The sequence below is a fragment of the Chrysochloris asiatica genome, unplaced genomic scaffold (genome assembly GCF_000296735.1).
Source record: "Chrysochloris asiatica unplaced genomic scaffold, ChrAsi1.0 scaffold00047, whole genome shotgun sequence".
NCBI classification, from domain to species: Eukaryota; Metazoa; Chordata; class Mammalia; order Afrosoricida; family Chrysochloridae; genus Chrysochloris; species Chrysochloris asiatica.
This window is the reverse complement of record NW_006408565.1, coordinates 2,042,841-2,062,761: the sequence shown is the minus strand read 5'-3', so window position 1 is coordinate 2,062,761 and position 19,921 is coordinate 2,042,841. Positions and strand designations below refer to the sequence as shown.

At 52.4% G+C, this 19,921-nt stretch overlaps 2 protein-coding genes across 2 annotated transcripts; one reads left to right on the top strand and one right to left on the bottom strand.

Moving 5' to 3' along the window:
- The first annotated feature begins 2,916 nt into the window (after positions 1-2,916).
- HPCA (hippocalcin) lies at positions 2,917-11,656 on the top strand. The gene is made up of 4 exons (XM_006862145.1): positions 2,917-2,933; positions 5,491-5,889; positions 11,350-11,455; positions 11,554-11,656. Exons 2-4 carry the CDS (start codon positions 5,512-5,514, stop codon positions 11,649-11,651), a joined length of 582 nt encoding a protein of 193 aa, XP_006862207.1. The 5' UTR covers positions 2,917-2,933; positions 5,491-5,511; the 3' UTR covers positions 11,652-11,656.
- A 979-nt stretch (positions 11,657-12,635) lies between these two features.
- Positions 12,636-19,280, bottom strand: TMEM54 (transmembrane protein 54). Its single transcript, XM_006862144.1, has 6 exons — positions 19,265-19,280; positions 15,875-16,068; positions 13,710-13,769; positions 13,360-13,548; positions 13,124-13,258; positions 12,636-12,710 (listed from the first exon to the last, which is right to left on the bottom strand). Exons 1-6 carry the CDS (start codon positions 19,278-19,280, stop codon positions 12,636-12,638), a joined length of 669 nt encoding a protein of 222 aa, XP_006862206.1.
- Between the last annotated feature and the right edge of the window lie 641 nt (positions 19,281-19,921).

Sequence of the window (19,921 nt, the reverse complement as noted above, 5' to 3'; positions counted from 1 at the left end):
TCCCCTGTTTGATTCTCTCTGGCATGGGAGAGTGGCTTGTCCTTCTTTTGGGTAGAGGAAGATAGCCACCAGGGTTTTTGTCCCCCTCACCTCAGGTCTCACCTGCTAGGTCCTCCCTGTGACTTGCTCTCTCTTCCTAGGTCTCTGTCCACTGCGCTGTTTTCTCACTAAACCCCCTTCAACCTGAGCCGTGTCTCTCTATCCCTCTCTCATGCCTCCTCTGGTCTGGGTATCAGCAGGGAGCCCCACACAGACTTTCAGAGAAGGTAGGGGTTCCTGGACCACTGAGCTTTTCTTGTGTGTCTGTGCTTCTCCAGAATTTCAGGCTCCAGGGGTCCAGTGAGGTAGTGAGCAAAGCCTCATTTGACTTGCTAATGGGGATCCCCAGTCAGGAAATCCAATGGGGAATATCAAAGCATACAGATATCTGTCTAAGCTATCTGTTCAGAGAGTGGAAGAGACTGCTCCAAATCATCTACAAGTGAGGGACCCAGGCCTCCTGACCAGTTTCCCTTCTGCCCCCTTTCCTGGGCTGTCTCAGGTCAAGGGCCTTGAGGTACAGTGCAGGGGACCCCAAGGCTTCCCCTTTGGCTCCGAGCTTCTCAGGCCCCAGGCAAAGTAGAGGTGGCTGATGGGAAGTAGCCAGCAAGGCTCACCAGGGCCCAAACTCTGCCCCCAGGCCCTCCTTACATACGCTGGGTTCAAGGAAAGTCAAAAGAAGATGAGGGTGCCCAGGTAGAAGAAAAGACAGCCCCCAGCTAGAGAGAATTTAAGACTCAGACTGGGGACCCTGAAGCATTCAAAGTCACCTTCACAGACAAGAAGTGTGGGGAGGTGAAAGGGGTCTCCTGAGGTGCAGAGCCTTCAGCCTGGAGGTGAGGCTGGGCTGGGAAGTGGGAAAGAAGCAAGAGAATGGCTATGCTCTTGGTAGAAGGAATCTGAGGATGGAGACTAGAGAATGGGGGTAAGAGAAGCCCCTCTCCCTGTCCTAAACACAGCAGACTCTCCTGGTTGGTAGAGAGTACTCCTGGGGCCTGGGGTGGGGGCTGAACTGCAAGGCTCACCCCACCCCCAGGTCCTCAGGCTCCAGGCAGCTGGGAACCACCCCCACACGGTCTGGCGTCTCTCACGCCTCCGTGGGGGTCCCAACACCCGAGCCAAGGCACACAGAGGAACTGGTGTTCCTGAGGGCCCAGCTGTCTCTTCCCCCCCCTCTGCCAGCATGACTCCTCAGCTCCTCCTGCTTGCCCCAAACAGGACTCAGGCTAGACTTTCACCACTTGGAAGTCTTGATCTAGGAAACGGACTTGGTGCTTTGGCCGGAGCCCTCATAGTCCTGAGGGTCCGCGCTGCAGACTCTGAAAGAACTGGGCTGGGAGACACCATCCAATCAAACAGCAAAGATGTCCAGAAACCAGTCTGCCACCCTGGTCATCTCCCTTCCTGAGGTGACCCTCTACTGCCACCCTTGTAGACTGTTCTTGATATGTGGGCCTGAGTGAGCCATTGACCTAGAAGTAAGACTGTTATTTCTCAAAGACCCGAGGGCTTCCCAAGTCACCTGGAATAAAATCTGAAGTCCTCCTGCTCTGTCACCATCCTGACCCTCTGTAATACTGAGCCTAACTTTTCCTTTTACCAAAACACATATGTAATGCACTGTAGAATTGCATGTTATAGCCATTATTTCTTGTCCTCAGCTCAGCTGCAATCCCACTGCTTGGAGCAGTGCTGGATCCAGATGTTGTTTGTTGTTAAGTGCCATCAAGTCAGTTCTGACTCATAGCCACCCTGTATAGGGTTTCCAAGGAGCAGCTGGTGAGTTTGAACCATCAACTTTGCTATTAACAGGTCAGTGCTGGTCCTACATTGCCACAGAAACAGCTGCGGAATGAATGAATGAGGGCCAATGGATTAAATCACGGGGGTGAGACCTTGGGAAAGTCACTTAATCAGAAGCCTCAGTTTCCTCATCTGTAAAGTGGGGGCAATAAGGATCACCTACTGTAAGGTGGTGAAAGCTATGCCCCCAGGATTTCAAATACCAGCAGGATTACTGTTATGGGGATCAGGGACTCAGGAGAAGGCTTGTTCTGCCTGCAGTAGGCTGGGCTACACCCCTTAGAGTCTCCCAGGATGAGATGCTCCCCTGCTTCCACATACAATCCTGCCCCCACAGGTCTGGAGAATGAAGGTGGTCCTTAGATTGGGGTAAGAGGGGAGGAGCAGTTTATATTGATATTTGTTGTTGTAGTTATTAGTAGGTGGGATGTAATCTGGGAGGGGGTTCTGGGGCTGGGCAGGAGATGGGGTGGGACTCTGTAAGGCGGAGGTGGGATATAGGGGGCGTGTCTGCCCCAGCCACTCACAGACTGAAGGAGTGGGTGCCACCCCCTCCCCAGAGAGCTCCAACCTCAGTTAGTACTGGAGTTGGGGTTTGGGGGGAGACGGGTATCTTAACGGACCAGCGAGGGCCCGGATTCCACCCTCCAGCGACGTGCTGCTCCACGCCCAGGTAGGGGTCAGGGAGAAACGGTTCTAGAGACCTGGGTTGTATCAAGCTAGAGAAAAGGGTCTCGTGACACTGACCCCTCCTCCATTCAGGCTACCTGCACCCGGGGGGCTGAAGATATGGGGGCTTCAATCCTCCTACCCCCGGCGGCGGGGTGCTCCTACGTGAAGGGAGCTGGGGAAGTAAGGGCGTCACTTTCCCTCTCCGGGGCGGGGGCGGAGCCTGCAGCGCTCCGCGCCTGGGCTGGAGGGGGAGAAGGAGAAAGGGGGACCCCCCCAGGGGAGGGGCTCCAGGCGAGCGCGGCGGGGCGGCTCCCTCTCAGCCCCTCCCCCTCCCCCCGCCCGCCCCTCCGGCCGCCTCTGCCGCCGCGCGCCGCAGCAGCGCCGCCTTCCCTGCGCAGTCCGTGTCTCCGCGTCGCTGGGTGAGTGGGGGCCGCTCCGGTCGGGTCTGGGGGCTGTGGGTAGGGGGGACCCCGGTGAGAGAAGGCCACGTCCTGGGCTCCACAGCCCGCTGCTCCCTGCGGCTCCCGGGAATCCTCCCTCCTGGGACGCCGGGAGCGGGTGCTCCCGGGGGGACGCGCGGCGCTCTCCAGGGTCCTGACCTCCCAGTGCCCAGCCCGGAGGAGTAGCTTTTCGGCCGCCCAGGAGCGCCCCCTCCAGGAAGGGCCGACGAGCCTGACGCTCTCTTAGTGCTAAAAGGATTGGCAAGGGCTGGAGGCAAGAGCTGGGGGGAGATTTGCAGAGAGTCTTGGGGCGGGTATCTCAGGTCGAGCTTGGATTCCTTCCCATTTGGGGGGCTAGGGATCTTTGTGGGGATAGAAGAATCTTCTGCCCCCGCGTTTCCAAGTCTTCCAACTGGGAGGGGCAACTCTAAGGATGGCAGGGAGGAGGGGGCACCAGAGGTTTGCTCCTGCTCAGCGCATCTTTCCACCCCCGCCCCGGTGACCCAGTTCCTTGGACCTTGAGGAGGGGAGTAAGGGACACACTCCCCCACTCTGCTTTACGCCTTTCCTCAACCCTCTCCCACACACTTGTTCCGTGGGTCTTCAGCTGGGGCAGAAGAGGCTGATCTAGAAAGGAGGGGCATCAACTTACAGAAACACATATGTGACACACAGCTGAGGACATACAGGTTCCCAAATGGCTGCACAGGGACATTCCCTCACACTGCCATAGGTGCATACCTGGTCACACGCACACATAAGGCACATACACAGACATGGACTCAAACGCTCAGAGAGACACATACAATGCAGAGTTCAGAGATGTATGTGCATGAAAGGGCACATGCACGCTCACACGCCCACCCACACGTGCAGAGCTCAGTGCACATGCACACCCTGTCCCACTCACAGCCCCAAGATTGGGGGGCATTCACCTGCGCACCTCCCCCCCCCCACATCCTGCACTGAGGGGATCTTTCTGGATGAAGAAAGGTAAGTGTTAGGGGAGGCTGTAGTGGGCTAGGCATCTCCTTGGCAGAGGGGCCCCAGCAGGTCTGGGAAGGGTTACAGCTCCCCCTTCTGGGACCTGGCAGCACCCCTAAGAGAAGAGAGAAAGATGGCAAGGGTGCCTAAGGGCCCCACGTGCAGCTAGCCATGTGAGAGGTGTTGACATGTGAGTTGGTATGTGATGGCATGTGTGAGCTGTGGGGTCGTGAGCTGGTGTGCCGCGATGCATAGGGGATTGGGAGTTTTGTGTAATTCTGTCAGTATGTGGGAATTGTATAGCTCAGGGAATGTTGTCATGTGTGGAGGCATGGCGACCCGTGGATGGGTGCAGGCTGGTATTTGAGTGGCATGGGACCCAGTGTGTGGGCTCAGTGAGCTGTGTAGCATAGTATGCGTCAGTATGCCTTCTTTTGTATATTGTTATGTGTGCATTTTTTGTTGTTAATTACCTTAAAGTCAGTTCTGACTCCTGGCAACCCTTGGTTGTTGTTAAATGCCGTGGAGTCAGTTCCGACTCATAGTGACCCTGTATAGGGTTTCCAAGGAGTGGCTAGTGAGTCTGAACTGCCGACCTTGTGGTTCAAACCAACCTTGTGGTCCAGTGTTTGATAGCACACCAGGACCCTAGGTGAGCAGAATAGAACGACTCCATAGGATTTTCAAGGCTGTGTGACCTTTTGGAAATGGATCTCCAAGCCTTCTCCAGGTCTCTGGGTGGGTTCAAACTACCAACCTTTCAGCTAGTAATCAAGAACTAAATGGTGCCACCCAAGACTTTCTTGTGGCATTTAGGTACATTTTTATTTATTAAAACTTGCATAGCATTTATATATGCATGTACTGCTTTAAGTACTTCACAAGTATCAACTAATTAAATCCCCACAAATCCCCTATGAATTAGGTACCATTATTATTTTACAGATGAGGCAGAGAGTTTAAGGAACCTGCCCAAGGTCACATAACTAGCTGGTAAGAGGCAGAGCTGGGATTCAACCCCACATGATTCAGCTCCAGAGCCCAGGCTAACGTCTACCCTATGCTGCTTCTTGCCAAGCACAGGGTAGAGCCATGAACAATAAGTGTCTTTTGTAGTGAGCAAGTATATTGAGACAGTGAGGAAGGAGGGAGGAGGTCCTTTTACATTTCCCTGGAAAGCTCTTTGAGGTAGCCCACTTATTCCATGGCTGTGTGACTTAAAGCACATCACCTCACTTCTCTGAGCCTATCCTCTCATCTATAAAATGGGGCTAATTTCCATGCTTAACCCTGTGAAGGTTAAATGACGTGACTTGTAAAAAGGAGTCCCCTTCCATTCTTCCCTTCGGGGTCTACTCTCTGGGAATGTGCAAGGTCTGGGGAAATGCTGTGGAGCATGTCACAGAAGTAGGTTGCAGGGTGTAGGCTCTGTGACTTTGGGTCAAACAAGAAGTTAGACTGTCCGGTAACTGGGGGCCCTGCTGGAAAGTGGTGTGAAGGCGCAGGGGAGCCTGACCACTTCTTTCTTTCCTTCACCCCCTCCGGGATCCAGGTGGGACTTGGCTCGGCAGCCATGGGCAAGCAGAACAGCAAGCTGCGGCCCGAGATGCTGCAAGACCTGCGGGAGAATACCGAGTTCTCGGAGTTAGAGCTGCAGGAGTGGTACAAGGGCTTCCTCAAGGACTGCCCCACAGGCATCCTCAACGTGGATGAGTTCAAGAAGATCTACGCCAACTTCTTCCCTTATGGTGACGCCTCCAAATTTGCTGAGCATGTCTTCCGCACCTTTGACACCAACAGCGATGGTACCATCGACTTCCGGGAGTTCATCATCGCGCTGAGCGTGACTTCACGCGGCCGCCTAGAACAGAAGCTCATGTGGGCCTTCAGCATGTACGACCTGGACGGCAACGGCTACATCAGCCGCGAGGAGATGCTGGAGATTGTGCAGGTGGGCCCTGGGCCCCTGAGGATGACAGGTGCATGGCCCAGCATTTACATCCACCACTCATTACCCTCTCAACTGTGTGGGTAGGCGGTGGCAGGTGCTCCCTTACCACCCCATTAAAACAAACAAACAGATAACACTCTTTATTAGGAAGTAATTTCCAATGTAAAGAAAAGCTGCAGAAAATTTCCATATGCCCTTTACTGAGAGATTCACCAATTAACATTTTGTTACATTTGTTTTATTATTGTGTGTGCGTGTGTGATGTTTTGTTGTTGTTATGAACACGACCCCCTTTACCTCTGGTTACTTCAGAATTTATTTCCTAAGAACAAGGACATTCTCTTACATAACCCATAATATGATTATCGAAGTAAGGACATTTAACATAGAAACAATGCCATTATCTAATCTACAGGCCATATCCCAATTTTGCCAACTGTCTCAATTATGTTCTCTGCTGAATTTGTTTTTTGCCCTGGTCTAGGATTGCACATTGCATACAGTTGTCCTCCTTGTTGTTGTTGTTGTTGTTGGCTTCTAGTCAACTCTAACTTATGGTATCCTTATGCATAACAGAAGGAAACCTTGCCTGGTCCGGCACATTGTTCTTGATCAAACGTACCTGTTTAGTCCTTTTTAATTTGGAACAGTTCCTCAGCCTTTCGTTGTTTTTGGTGACTTGACATTTCAGCAGAGTACAGGCCTGTATATTTCACCCACTCAGGAGAAAACAGATACTCAGAGAGGTAAGGAAACTTGCTTAAGGCCACACGGCCTATGAGGGTGCCAATATCCACATTCCATCTTAGTTACCCAGTCACCTCCCAACTGATTGGTTGAGGGTCCATTACATGTCAGGTACTGAGCAAAGTTCTTATTGCCAAGAGCTCATTGCATTCTCGCATCAACTTCATAAAGAGAGGACCATTATCCCCATTTTCTAGGGTTGGGGGATTACTAAGGCTCAGAGGTGAAGTGACTTGCTCAAGATCACACAGCACTTGGAGTTACACTTGAAGGATGACTTAAAAGGGCCATGAACTCCCAGCCAGGAGGCTTAACTTCTAGTTCTGGAGTCTGCCTCAACTCAGTTTGTTAATCTGTAAAATGGGGATATTAAGGAGCTGATTTGGAGTCCTGGGGTGGCACTGGAGGATAAGCACTGCACTGCTAACCATAAGGTCGGTGGTTCAAACCCATCACCTAGTTCTCAGAAAGCCTATACAGGGTTGCTACGAGTCGGAGTCGACTTGATGGCACTTAACAACAACAGAACAAATTTAAGTGTGAAACATTAGCTTCATCTCAAAAACCTTCCATGGTTTCAGCCAAGCATTGTAGAGTGTCCAGACTCTGGTTCACTTTCTTGCCACTTTCCCCCTGAGCCATTTGCTTCTTCACCTGTAAAATCAGTGTGTTAATCCCATACTTCACAAGGCTATCCAGGCCAGCATACAACTGGCACTTGGTAAATGTTAGAGCTTGTCAATTCTTTTCTCATAAACACATCCTCTACTCTAGTCAGAATGGCCTTTTCAACATCCCTCAAATGTCCCTGAGTAATCCTGTCAGACTGCTTTACACAAGCTCTTGCCCCCTTTCCTTCTGCCTCTCTGAAACTTCCAACTTCTCCAGCCCCTACTGTACTCTTGAATTTGGCTTCTCCTCTTTATGAGGGTCTGGATCTGCTTGCTCTAGCTAGGGTAGAACGGACTGTCTTGGGGTGTGGTACCCTTCCTGTACCTATACTATTGTTGTCCAGTGCCGTCAAGTCCATTCTGACTCATAGTGACCCTGTATAGGGTTTCCAAGGAGTGACTGGTGAGTTTGAACTATCAACCTTTTGGTTCAAATTGACTTTGAGGTTGAGGGCTTATCCTATGGTGCCACACCAGGACTCTGTTGTTATATGCTGTCAAATTGGCTTTGACTGTGCCTAACAAAGGAGTCCTGGTGGGACGCTGCAGGATAATGCACTGGACCTAAAGGTCAGTTTGAACTGCAAGGTTGGGGGTTCAAACTCACCAGACACTCCTTGGAAACCCTATATAGGATTGCTATGAGTCAGAATTGACTCAACAGCACTTAACAACAACAACAACATGCACAACAAAAGAATGCTCACAACTGTTCTTATGTTTGAGCCTGTTGTTGCAACCATTATGTCAAACCATCTCATCTTTTCCGATGACCCTCTATGCCTGTGCCTATGTTATTGTTGTTAGGTTCTGACTCACAGAGACCTTGGATAGGGTTTCTGAGGAGTGGCTGGTGAGTTTGAACTGCTAACTTTGTGCTTCAAACTGACCTTGTGGTCCAATGCTTATCCTATAGTGCCATACTCCTGTTCCTATGTTGTTCCTGTTAAGTGCTGTTGAGTTGGTTCAGACTCAGAGTGACCCTGTATAGGGTTTCCAAGGAGTGGCTGGTGAGTTTGAACTGACGACTTGTGATTCAAACCAACCTTGAGGTCCAGTGCTTATCCTATGACACTATACCTGTGCCTATAGGTAGGGGGAAAACCTTAATGTTTGTCACTGATTCCTATGCGTCATACATGAACTCTTTAGTTACTAGAAGGTGGGAAGTTTGGCAGATCCTGGTGGAAAGATTGGAGCTGCCAGGGTAGTGAAGGATCATTTGGATTGGGGAACAGCCGTAGGGATGTTATAACAGTGTGGTCATGCTGATGTGTATTGGAGGCACCAAATTGGGCAAATCAGCCTTATTCCATGAGCATCCTTGAACCCCTTCCTGTCTGGCCTCTACTATTTAGGCCTTGGCGTTCTTCATGGCAGCCTGGGGGCCCCAGACAACCAGTGCAGACAGGGCTCTGATTAATTACAAGTCGGCTCCAGTGAAACAATGATCCAGTAGCAATTCCAGCCAATTAATGAGGGGGCCCAGGAGAGGAGCCATCCCAGGGAGCATGGTTACTCTCAGTCACACTGGGCAGGAAGAGACGCTATCTCAGCCTCTTGGGACTCCCCCTGTGGTGGGGAGATAAGTGTGCACGCCACACTGACCAATTCGGTGACAAGGTGTACAAAGTAACATCTGGGAGCCCAGGGGTACAGAGGAGCAGGAAGGCCTGAGGACATGGTAAAGATGATTGTGTACTGACCATTAACTTTAGTGCCAGCCACTGTGCCAATTGGTTCATATCATGACCTTATTTAATCCTCTGAACAACTCTAATTGAGAGCAGTATGATTATTCCCATTTTATAGATGAGGAAATTGAGGCTCACAGAGGTTATGTACTGTGCAGAGCTAACGGTCAGTGAGTAGTGAAACCAGGATACCATTCCAGGCTCATCTTACTTAAAAATCTCTGTTGTTCATCACCACCCCACACTGCCTATGCATCTAAGAGAGAGCAGGTTCAAATCTATCTCTGCCATCAATCTCCTTTCTGTGCCTTAGCTTCTTGCCTGGAAAATGAGGGTCGTGGTTCCTGCTTTGCAGGGCTGTTGTTGAGATAATGCATGTAAAGTACCTGGTGCGGAGTAGGTGCCTGCTAATTGGCAGTAAGTGGTATTACTGCCAGCAGAGATTGTAAAATTTGGGAAGTCTGAAAAGCCCAGGGTCAGGGGAGGTCTAATGATAGAGGTCAGCAGTGACCAGGGTATGAAGTACCTTGAATGTACAGTCGTTTGGACTTGGTACAGAGAGCAGTGAGACATGCCAGGGCTTTTAGACTGGGGAGTTCCTTCCAGGTGCAAAGCACGGTGCTCATTTCTGGGAGTGTGGGCACTAGCTTGAAGGCCATGGTTGTCATCTGTATGGTGGGCACTACATTCCTGGTGCCGATGGTTAAGGCGCTTGGCTACTAATCAAAAAGTGGGCAGTTGGAACCCACCAGCTGCTTCTTGGCAGAAAAGTCCTGGCGATCTGCTTCATAAAGATTAAAACCAAAGTCACCAAACACACTGCCATGAAGTCATTTCTGCCTAAAGACTGTAAATCTTTACAAGAACAGACAGCCTGATCTTTCAACCAAAGAGCAGCTGGTAGATTTGAACCACAGACCTTTTGATTAGCAGCCCACAGGGCCCCAAAGGCACTGCTAAGTGCCATTGAATTGGTTCCAACTCATAGAGACCTGTATAGGGTTTCCAAGACAAGGTTGGTGGATTTGAACTGCTGACCTCCTGGCCATCAGTCCTCTACTTCTTACAGCACCACACCAGGACACCCATAAAAATTAAGAGTCTAAAATACTCTTTGGGACAGTTCTGCTCTGCCCTGTAAGGTCACAGTGTCTCTGAATTGATTTGATGACACACAATACCGATCTTTGGAAGGCACAAATACTACCAGAGAGGTGTCCTCCAAAGGCACAGCCCAGGGGGCTCTGTGCCCACATAACCACTCCTTGGCCAGCTTGGGTCAGAGAAGTTCTTGAGAAAGCCCCAAGTGGGGAGCTTCAGCACCAGCAGGAGCTTGGGGCAGCATCCATAAAGGGCTAGGTGCGCTGGCAGACTTGCACCGAGGCCTGCGTGTAGCTGGCACGAGGTGCAGCTGGCACGAGGTGCGGCCTGCGGGATGGGGAGGTGGTGGTGGCGGCGATCTGAGTTTGGAAAGAGCTTTCACAGGCAGCGTGGGGGAGCGGGCCCAAGGGGAAGAGGCTGGAAGATATCAGAGCGGAGGCTGAAGCCAGATTTGAGGCTGGGGCAGTGAATGAGCGGGGAGAAGGGAGGCTTCTTGGAGAAAGTGTTGCGAAAAACTGGGAGAGATTGAGGCTACTGGTCCAGTTCTTAAATTCTTGGGTTACGAAACCCAATCCCTTCCACAGACCAAGCCCCCAGTGCCTTTTGCACATCTGGCGAAAAAAGCTCGCGCCCTCTGCCAGAGTCACCCAAAGAGCTTCTGCACGTGGCTGCCACCGCCCTCAGCTCGGCAGAGCTCAGGCTGTCCCCGCCCCCTGCAGATGCGTATTTGCATAATTTACATAACAACCCGCCCAGTTGCCAGGGACCCTCCAGCCTTCGACACCTCCCTGCGCCCCCTGCCGGTCACAGACGGCTCCTCAGTACAGTGCCGCCACCCCGTCGCCGGGCGCCCCCTGTTGGCCACGGGAGCCCCAGTGTACTAGAAAAGCAGGCCTGACCCAGTTATCCCGGAACCTGCAAGGTCAGGCCCTAAATCCGAAGCCCAGCATGGGAGGACCGTCACCATCTGGGCCACCATGTCTTCCAATGTCGTTCCTGACTCGGAACTTTCGCTCTTCAGTGCTTCTGAACCATCATCTGCTTTAACCAGCAATCCTTTCCCACCTAGCCCTCCAAAGGAACTCTGCCAAGGCCCGCTCCAACATCCCCCTCCTTCCCGCCCCACCCTGGCGGGGTTCAGCCAGCGTCACAGAATGCCTGGGGGCGTTTTTTGAATCTTGATGGTGATGAGTGGGGGGGCTCAGGCTGGTTCCTCTCACTCTCCGCCTTCCCTTCCCGCCCCCCAGGCCATTTACAAAATGGTTTCGTCCGTGATGAAGATGCCAGAGGACGAGTCGACCCCGGAAAAGAGGACTGAGAAAATCTTCCGCCAAATGGACACAAACAACGACGGTGAGGGGGCCGGGCAGGGCGGGCGACCGGCTTTCTCCTTCCCTTTTCGGCTGTCCTGAACCGCCTTCTCCCCCATCACTGTTCCCTTCTTCCCGCAGGCAAGCTGTCCCTGGAGGAGTTCATCCGCGGAGCCAAGAGCGACCCGTCCATCGTACGCTTGCTGCAGTGCGATCCCAGCAGCGCCTCCCAGTTCTGAGCAAGAGGAACCGACCCACGCTCCTCGCAGCCTTTACCGGCCCTCAGCTTCCCCTTCCCTCGTATCTACCCGGGTCCAGGCTGGGGGCCAGACTGGGGAATCTCTCCCAGGGTCTGCACTGTGGGACGGGGCGGGGCGGGGGAGGGGCCTCTGGAGAAGGAACCCTTGCCCAAGTCAGCAGGCGGTTAGCATGCTCCAATCCGTTAGGCAAAATCTCCTATCCCCAATGATAGACACAGGCACCTCAGAGTCAACCACCCTTCCCCCACGATCTTGATATCATTAACTGCCCCCCACACAGCCAACAGGAGGCCAGAGCTCCCCACCTAGTAGGTTTCAGCCTCAGGGGGAGGGGAGAAGTATTGCTCAAGTGCCCAGATGAGCCTACTTTTCTATTTGGAAAGGAGAGGATTCCATGGGTGAGGTTGGAGGAAGAAGCTTCCTTGAACCACCCATCCACATAGGGGCCCTCAGCCCTTCCTGTCCCAGCTCTTTCTGACCCCGGGAACATGGTACAATAGGGAAATCTCCCAGCATTCCACCCATCAACTATGTGTCTCATTAGCCCCCACCTGGACCAACTTGGACCAACACAGCCAGACACACACACAGACCAACACATCCCTTGGTATATTTTGCCTCTCTCATGAACATATAGGCCCATGGACAGATGGGCAGGTGCACCCAGAGCCCATGGCTCAAGCATCCCATGTGGGGAAGAAGCACAGGCCCCTGGCTGAGCCCCCCCCCCCCCTGCCCTGCATGCATCCACGTGGAGCATTCTGTTCTTTTTAATAACTTCGGAATAAAGTCTTGATTCAGTGCAGTGGACTGGGTAGCTGGGGAGAGGGTCTGAAAAGCCCCACCCAGGTGCCCGAGTGTCCATTGAGTCCTCTTGGGCTGGCTCCAGGGATCCTGGCCTGGTCACAGCGCAGACTTGGTGCAAGGACCCTGGCAGCCACAGGTCTGGTGAGGCATCAACCTTCAGAGGGTCAGGGGCTCTGCGCTGGTGCAGCTCAGCAGGTCGTGGCCCTCCAGGGGCTCTGGGCGCTCCTGAATCTGGGGAGATGCAGGAAACTGCCAGGTCTGCTCAATCCGGGTTTCTTCCTCCAGGACACCCAGGGAATTGGGAGGGGAGGTATCTGGGAGGACCCCTGGGGGCAAGGGAGCATCGCTGCTCTCCCCCATGCACAAAATGCACAAATTAAGCCAGAGCCTTGAGGTGCCTGTGTCCCCACCCCCCTCACCCCCCATTCAAGACTCATCCTGGATTTTAGGAAAGCCAGGTGTCAGCTGTGTGGATTAGCTGGGAGTTTTGAACTCTGAGCCTCCACACCTCTCCTCTTGGTCCCAAGGGGTGGGAGGAAAAACTGTTTCCACAGTTCTCAAGGTGGTCAGGTCCCTGAATAGAGGGGTGGGGGCAGACCAGGCTGATTCTCCAGCAGGGGCTCCCAGGGGGAGTCAGGTCTTACCGGGTGGAGGTTGCTTTTCCCCCACCAGGGCCTCAGTTCCAGCAGTTGGTGGGCAAGCTGGGCACAGCGTACAGCAAATACACTCTCTGCCACACAGAACACCAGTGCGATTCCCCAGAGGCACAAGCTGGAGCTCTGCAGTGGGCACAGGGGCAGAAATGGGCGTCAGGGGCTGGGATCCCAAGAGCCTTTTACCCCCAACCTGAAAAGCACCTCCCCAAGACCCAGGCACTCACATAAATGCGTGTGGGGTCAAAGGGACAGTTGGGTGCGAGCACCAGCAGTTCAGGATTTTCGAAGGTGCAGGCGGCCAGCAGTGCCCGGCCCTGGGTGGCAAAGGTTACAGCGATCGAGGTCAAGAGGCCAAGGGCACAGGTCAGTGACAGGAGGGCACAGACCACGCTTGAGCTGAACACTGTCCAGCGCTGAATGAAGAAGGCCACTGGTCAGTGGGCATCAGGCTTGGTTCCTATGGGCAGCTATGGCATCCTGAGGGTCAGCCTTGACTCCCCCTCCCCACAGGCCCTGGGAAATTTGCTGTCCCTACTCCCCTCTCCATCCCCCCATCCAGAAAGGCACCACATACCAGGGGGATGCTGGGCAGATATCGAGATAGCACGATGGTGACAATGCCTGAGGTGATAACCTGTAGGGAGGCTTGGGTCAGTCCTGGGTGGTGGTGGTTGGGGACAGGGATCAAGGCCCACACTCAGATCAAGTTTCTAATGCCAACTCCTTCCACCACTGCTTAACTTTGGCCTCATTACCTCCATCTGCAGTGAGGCACTGGCTCCTCCTGGTATAGCCTCCACACAATCCTGGAGCCATGTTTCTAAAATATAATTGTTCCCTGTCTACAACCTTCCATGACTCCCCACTGCCTCCATCTGAGCATATACCATGTGACATGTCTCCCTGGAGAGCGAGGATTTTCAAAGGGGAAAATTTAACTAACTGGCAAAGAACTGAAAACAAAATTGGTACATTAAAACAAACCTGAACATTTTATGGAGCAGAATCTAAATCCTCAGGAATATTTTTAATTAGGCTCTCTGTGACCTGACCCCAGTCTCAACAATATCTTAACTGCCCCCTGAGCTAGTCTCTTCCCTCATTGCCCTGGATCCCAGTACCTACATGGAGCCTGCTCATGGTGCTACTATATGGTTGTTGTTGTTGTTAAGTGCAGTTGACCCACACTGACCCTGTATAGGGCTTCCAAAGAGTCGCTGGTGAGCTTGAGCTGCCAACTTTGCAGCTCAAACTGACTTTGCAGCCCAACGCATTAGCCCACAGCGCCACACCAGGACTCCACGTGGTACCTCCTTCCTCCTCTCCACCTGGCCAGTTCCTTCAAGCCCTGCTCAGATTCTTCCTCCTGTGGGCCACCCTCAATTTGCTACGGTATCCTTCCTACCTGCCATCCTCCTTGAGATCTCTCACAGGACCAGATCCATGAGGGGCAGTGTGACAATGGGTGTTCCAGGTTCAAGACCCAGCAATGCCTTTAATTCACTGTGCAGCCACAAATTAGTGCCCCAAACTCAGGGCTAAGTCCCACTCTGCAGAATGGGATCATAGAAAGGCCACTAGCTTTGATGTCATGCACAACTAGGTTGAAATTCCCATTTGGCTCTTTTGTATCAGCAGGTTAGATGAGTCAGTGGGTCTCGGGTTTCCTTCTCTGGAAATGGGGATAATAATGGCTCCATGTTGCTGGGAGCAGTGAGGATTGACTGGTCCAGCCCCCAAAATCCAACCGTGGTGAGCCTCTTCAACCTGAGTCCACTGCCCTCCCTGCCTTCCTCACCACAAACAATAAGAAGAGTAACACCACTGTACACAGCTGCACAGCCCAGTCCTGTCCTGCGCACTGAGGCTTCCCTACTCGCTGGGTCCTGCGATCCTCATTCACCCAGGCCTTGAGGCTAGCAGGCTGTCTGAGCTTCATCCTGCAGGAAAGGAATCAGGTTCAAAGGGAGAGGTGGTACGGCTGGAAAGGATATGCTAATATGTAGATGTTTCCCAGAGGTTGTGACTGCCTCTGCTGCTGAGCAGAAAAATGTTATAAACCTAAATGTATTGGGCTCCTTCATTAGCATATCCATCAGACAGTGATGTCCTGTCATAATCATGGCCACAATTTATTGAGCACTTACTGTATGCCAACCCTGATGCTAAACTCCTACCAACTAAATTGGCTTTCTCAGTGTCCCCAGAATAAGTCTTAGCCATTCCCACCTCCAACCCTTTACACATGCCATTTTCTCTGCTTGGAATGCCATTCCAGCTTCCTCTCCTACCTGCCAGTCCCAGCATGCCTCATACCTGGATTAAGGTAATTACATGTGAACTCCTACTCATCCTCCAATACCCAGTTCAGGGTCATCCACCTCTGTGAAATCTTCCTTAACCCTCCCAAGCTGAGCGGATGTTCCTCCCTACTGTCTAAAAGTGCCTTGACTATTCTCTATTGCAGTAATAATCTCAGCTTACAGTACAGAGCAACAGTAACGTGCCAGGCACTATGCTAGAAGATCTCCTTCAGTACTCACCAGGATCTTCTTAGGTGGACACTTACTGTCCCTGTTTTATAGATGAGGAAGCTGAAGCAAGGAGGAGCAGAGCAGGCTTAGTACCTGGGTCTCTCTGCTTACCCACTCCAGGCTCTGGATGAGGACTCATCAAAGACCTTCAAGTCCCCTCTAGTTCCCTCCCACCAGTGGCCCTCCCAATACTGTTTGGCCATACCATGATGGCAGAGGTCACAGAGAGGATGTTGACCACGCAGTACTGAAGAGCCACAGCATCATGGGGGGTAGCCACATAGCGCAGCACAGTGCCATGGAGCAGAGCAGCTGCGATGAAGCTCACGTGACCCAGTACCACCTGCACCAGTCCCGTCTTCATCAGCATCTTCCGGAAGTCACCCACACTCAAGCCGCCTGTGAGGGGACAGCTGTATCAGGGCCATGGGTGAGTTCATCCCTAGGCAACGGAGGACACTGAGGATTGGCAGGTGTGGTGGATGTTGGGTTCTAATCCTAGTTTTGCATGACTTGGGGCCAGTTATTTGTCTTCTCTGAGTCTTTGTTTCCATAAAGGCATTCTTACAACAAATGAAAATGAGAGACCTTAGGAGGGTTAAGTGAAATAAGACTGGAAAAGCACACAGGTGGTATTTAATAAAGGGTAAATAGTGCTTGTTGGAAGGCGCTCTGGTAGTGTAGTGGTTACAAATCGGGCTACTAACCTCAAGGTCATCAGTTTGAAACTACCAGCCACTCTGGAGGAGAAAGATAAGGCTTTCTGCTCCTGTAAAGATTTATAGCCTTGGAAACCCTGTACAGGGTTGCTATGAGTGGAACCGACTCCATGGCACATAACCACCGATCCTTGTTGGAAGGGGCCCTGATGGTGCAATGGTTAAGTGCTTGGCTACTAACCAAAGGCCAACAGTTCAAACCCACCAGTGTTTCCACAGGAGAAATGCCATGTTCTTGAAAAGACTGTTGTTTTTAAGTACTGTGGAGTCGGTTCTGACTCATAGTGACCTTGCACAGGGTTTCCGAGACTGTAAATCTTTATGGGAGCAGAATGCCTCATCTTTCTACCGCTGGTAGTTTCGAACCACTGACCTTGCGGTTGGCAGCCTGACTCGTAACCACTATGCTACCAGAGCTCCTTTTGAAAAGATTGTTGTTGTGATATGCCGTGTAGTCGATTCAGACTCATAGCGACCCTGCACAGGGTTTCCAAGGCTGTAAATCTTTACGGGAGCAGAACACCTCATCTTTCTCCCAAGGAACAGCTGGTAATTTCGAACTGCTGGCTGTGAGATTAGCAGCCTGATTAGTAACCACTATGCTAAAATATTAGAGCCTTGGAAATACTTTGGGACAGTTCTACTCTATCATATAAGGTCATTATGAGTCAGAATCAGGCGCATAACAATAGACCTTGTTGGGGGCAGTGAGGGTTCAAGTGATAGAATTCTTACCTTTCACTAGAGGAAACCTCATTCAATTCCCAATCCATGTACCCTAAGCACAGCTACCACCCTTCTGCCATTGGAAGCTTGTGTGTTGCTATGATGCTAAACAGGCTTCATTGGCACTTCCAAACTAAGACAGGAAGAAAGGCCTGGTGATCTAGTCCCAAAAAATCAGCCAGTGAAAACCTGATGGACCACAACAGTCTGATCCCATTGTGCATGCCAAGAATAATAATTAATGCTAGTGTTCAAGTTCATACATAGCAGGGCCAGGATTTGAACCCAGGTTTTCTGGTGTCATATCTCACGATCCTTCCACTAAGCCCCTATTCATTGATTTGCTCATTCATGTGTTTGTTTCACTGAGCACCTGTTCTGTGCCAGACCTTGGGGGTACCACAGTGGCTTTACAGTCCAGGTCTCAAAGCCAGAAGTCCATTGTGCAGAGTTAGGTTGGGCATTAGTAGCTACTCAATACTCAACTGCAGAGCTTGGTAACATAAAGCAAGTCCCTCTGCTTTTCTGAGCCTTTATTTCCCCGTCTGTAAACCCCTCCTGTTCTTGTCTCCTAGTGGGGAGGGAAGATCCCATAAGAAATGGATGGGAACGTGGGGCAAGCTAGGACAGGCTGGCTGTCAATTCAGGGGGTACTGGATAGGCACAGCGGGGAGTGGTGGCTGCAGGGGCCAAAAGGACACTAGGATTCATGCACAAAATCTTTCTGAGCAGTAAGCAGCTGCCCAGCTCCTCTCTGCAGACTTCCGGAAACAGGAAGCAGGCTCTTCCAGATCTGCTTTCTGGAATTTTCCTCATGGATTTAAGTTTTGCCCGTTAGGGTACACACCATGCAGGTCACCTGACCCAGAGCCCCCTCACTCTAACCACCAGTTAGACTGAAAGGCTGTGGTCAGGTCCGCCAGAATTAAACAGCGTCTACTTCCTTTAGGGTGTCCTGGTATGATGCTGTGGGATAAGCACTGGACTGCTAACCACGAGCTGCTCCTTGGAAACCCTATAGAGGGTCACTATGAGAACCAACTTGAAGGCACTAATAGTGGGACGTGTCTTTGGGTCCCTTCCTAGACTTCAGTCTCCATATCATAGATGGAAGTTCTGGGGTTAAAAACAAATAGTAAAATCACTTAGCAGTCCCCAAGGAGTAGGGCAGGATGCAGTCACTCAGCCACTGACCTGCTCTGTGATCTTGTACAAGCCCCACCTCTCTCTGGGCTCCAGGTTCCCCATCTGTAAAATAAGGGGGGGGGTCTCTGAGACCCCCTACCTGCAGGGCCTTCTGGAATGGACCAAGTCTAGAAGCAGAGGCCAGATCATGGGCTGAACAGGCATGTGAATCTGGAATGGTGTTGTAAAGATTAACTGCTAGTCAAACAGGAAGGGGCATGGCTGCCTGTCCCTAGTGGCCTGGCCCACCTCGCCCCATCCATCCACCCACCTGCAAGGCCAGACACCACCCAACCCAACCAGCAGCTACAGCAGCACTCCAGGACAGGAGATGCAGTGCTAGCTGGGGGCACTGGACAGAGCGCTTCAGGCCAGTCCCTGGCTTCTTCATTCTTGGAGCACTTAGAACTCTGGTTGGTCACCAGGGCTGTCTGATACCCAAAAAGCAGCATCAATGTGCCAGGAAGTAGGGAACACATCAACTCTGTCCCTCTGCTTCAAGTCCAAATGGCAGATGGTATGTCCCTAAAGGCTTTGGGGAAGGGAGACAAGGGAGGGGGTGGTCTGTAAGTAGCAGCAGCCCTTTGTGGGGGAAGGGGGAAAGCAGAGATCTGACAGACAGCTTTCATGAGAACTCCCTTAGCCAGGATCTCCCTCAGCTCTCCCTTTCGGAGCCTTCCTTCAGTGGCTCTTCTCTCTAGGGGTAGAGGCAGTTCTGCCCCTCCATAAGAAAAAAAAGTAGGGGTGCAGGCTAAGATGCCAGAGCCATACTAGGAGCCCTCCTTTCTCCATCTGATTACTAGGGAAACTAAGGCCCAGAGAGGCCACATAGGAAGGTAGAGGTAGAGAAAGAGGCTGGGACCCTGGGGTTTCAGGTTCCCACTACATAGTACTTAGCCCCTGCAAGAGGATTTGGGTTTGGGACAAGTTGGGGCCTCCCGAGCCCCCTGGCTCCCGCCGATTACCTAGGCGTAGACACATCTTGGCTCCTGCGCGGGCTCGCCTCCGACTGGTGTCAGCGCGGCTCCGGAGGCTGTGGACCACCGGGGGGTCCCGCTCCCATCCTCAGTGCGCTGCCCGCCAGCTCGCCTCCTGCGCACCCCGCAAAGTCCGCCGCGCCCACTTCCCGCCGCGAACTGGGGCTGGTTTGCGCCGGGCCAGCCTCCCTTCCCGTCACCCCCTGGGAGGCCCGCGACTCGTTTGCATCCCGGGCCGGTCTGACCGGCTGGACAGCCTTCCGGGGCCCGCCCGCTGAGTCACGGCGCTGGCCCCACCTACCCGCCCCGTCCCAGGCTTGACGCGGACCCCATTCCGCATAGCCCACCCCCACTTGCGTTACCCTAGGACATTGCAGATGGACATGAGGCGGGGTAGTGCAATGGGCAATTGAACAAGTTAGCTGTGATTTCATAAAAGTCATCACTGTTGCTCCCTGGGTCTCAGTTTCCCCAAGATTGCCCGAGGGTGAAGTCTGGGAATCCACCTCTTTCTGGAGGCTATGGTGGTGAAAAGAGCTCTGTACTGAGGGAAAGGAGAGGACCAGGGTGGCCTCAGGCAAATCACTTTCCCTCCGGAGGACTGTACTAGGCAAAGAAGACTCCTGGGATGGGAGTCTCAGGGAC

What these genes read in the sequence shown, in the direction of transcription:
- TMEM54 (XM_006862144.1), bottom strand. An exon ending in ATCTGCCCAGCATCCCCCTG is followed by an intron (nt 13,549 to 13,709) that starts GTATGTGGTGCC and finishes TTCTTCATTCAG; the next exon opens with CGCTGGACAGTGTTCAGCTC. An exon ending in GGAAAAGCAACCTCCACCCG is followed by an intron (nt 12,711 to 13,123) that starts GTAAGACCTGAC and finishes GCATCTCCCCAG; the next exon opens with ATTCAGGAGCGCCCAGAGCC.
- HPCA (XM_006862145.1), top strand. Translation starts at nt 5,512, where the DNA reads ATGGGCAAGCAGAACAGCAAGCTGCGGCCCGAGATGCTGCAAGACCTG. An exon ending in AGATGCTGGAGATTGTGCAG is followed by an intron (nt 5,890 to 11,349) that starts GTGGGCCCTGGG and finishes CCCGCCCCCCAG; the next exon opens with GCCATTTACAAAATGGTTTC. An exon ending in AATGGACACAAACAACGACG is followed by an intron (nt 11,456 to 11,553) that starts GTGAGGGGGCCG and finishes TTCTTCCCGCAG; the next exon opens with GCAAGCTGTCCCTGGAGGAG.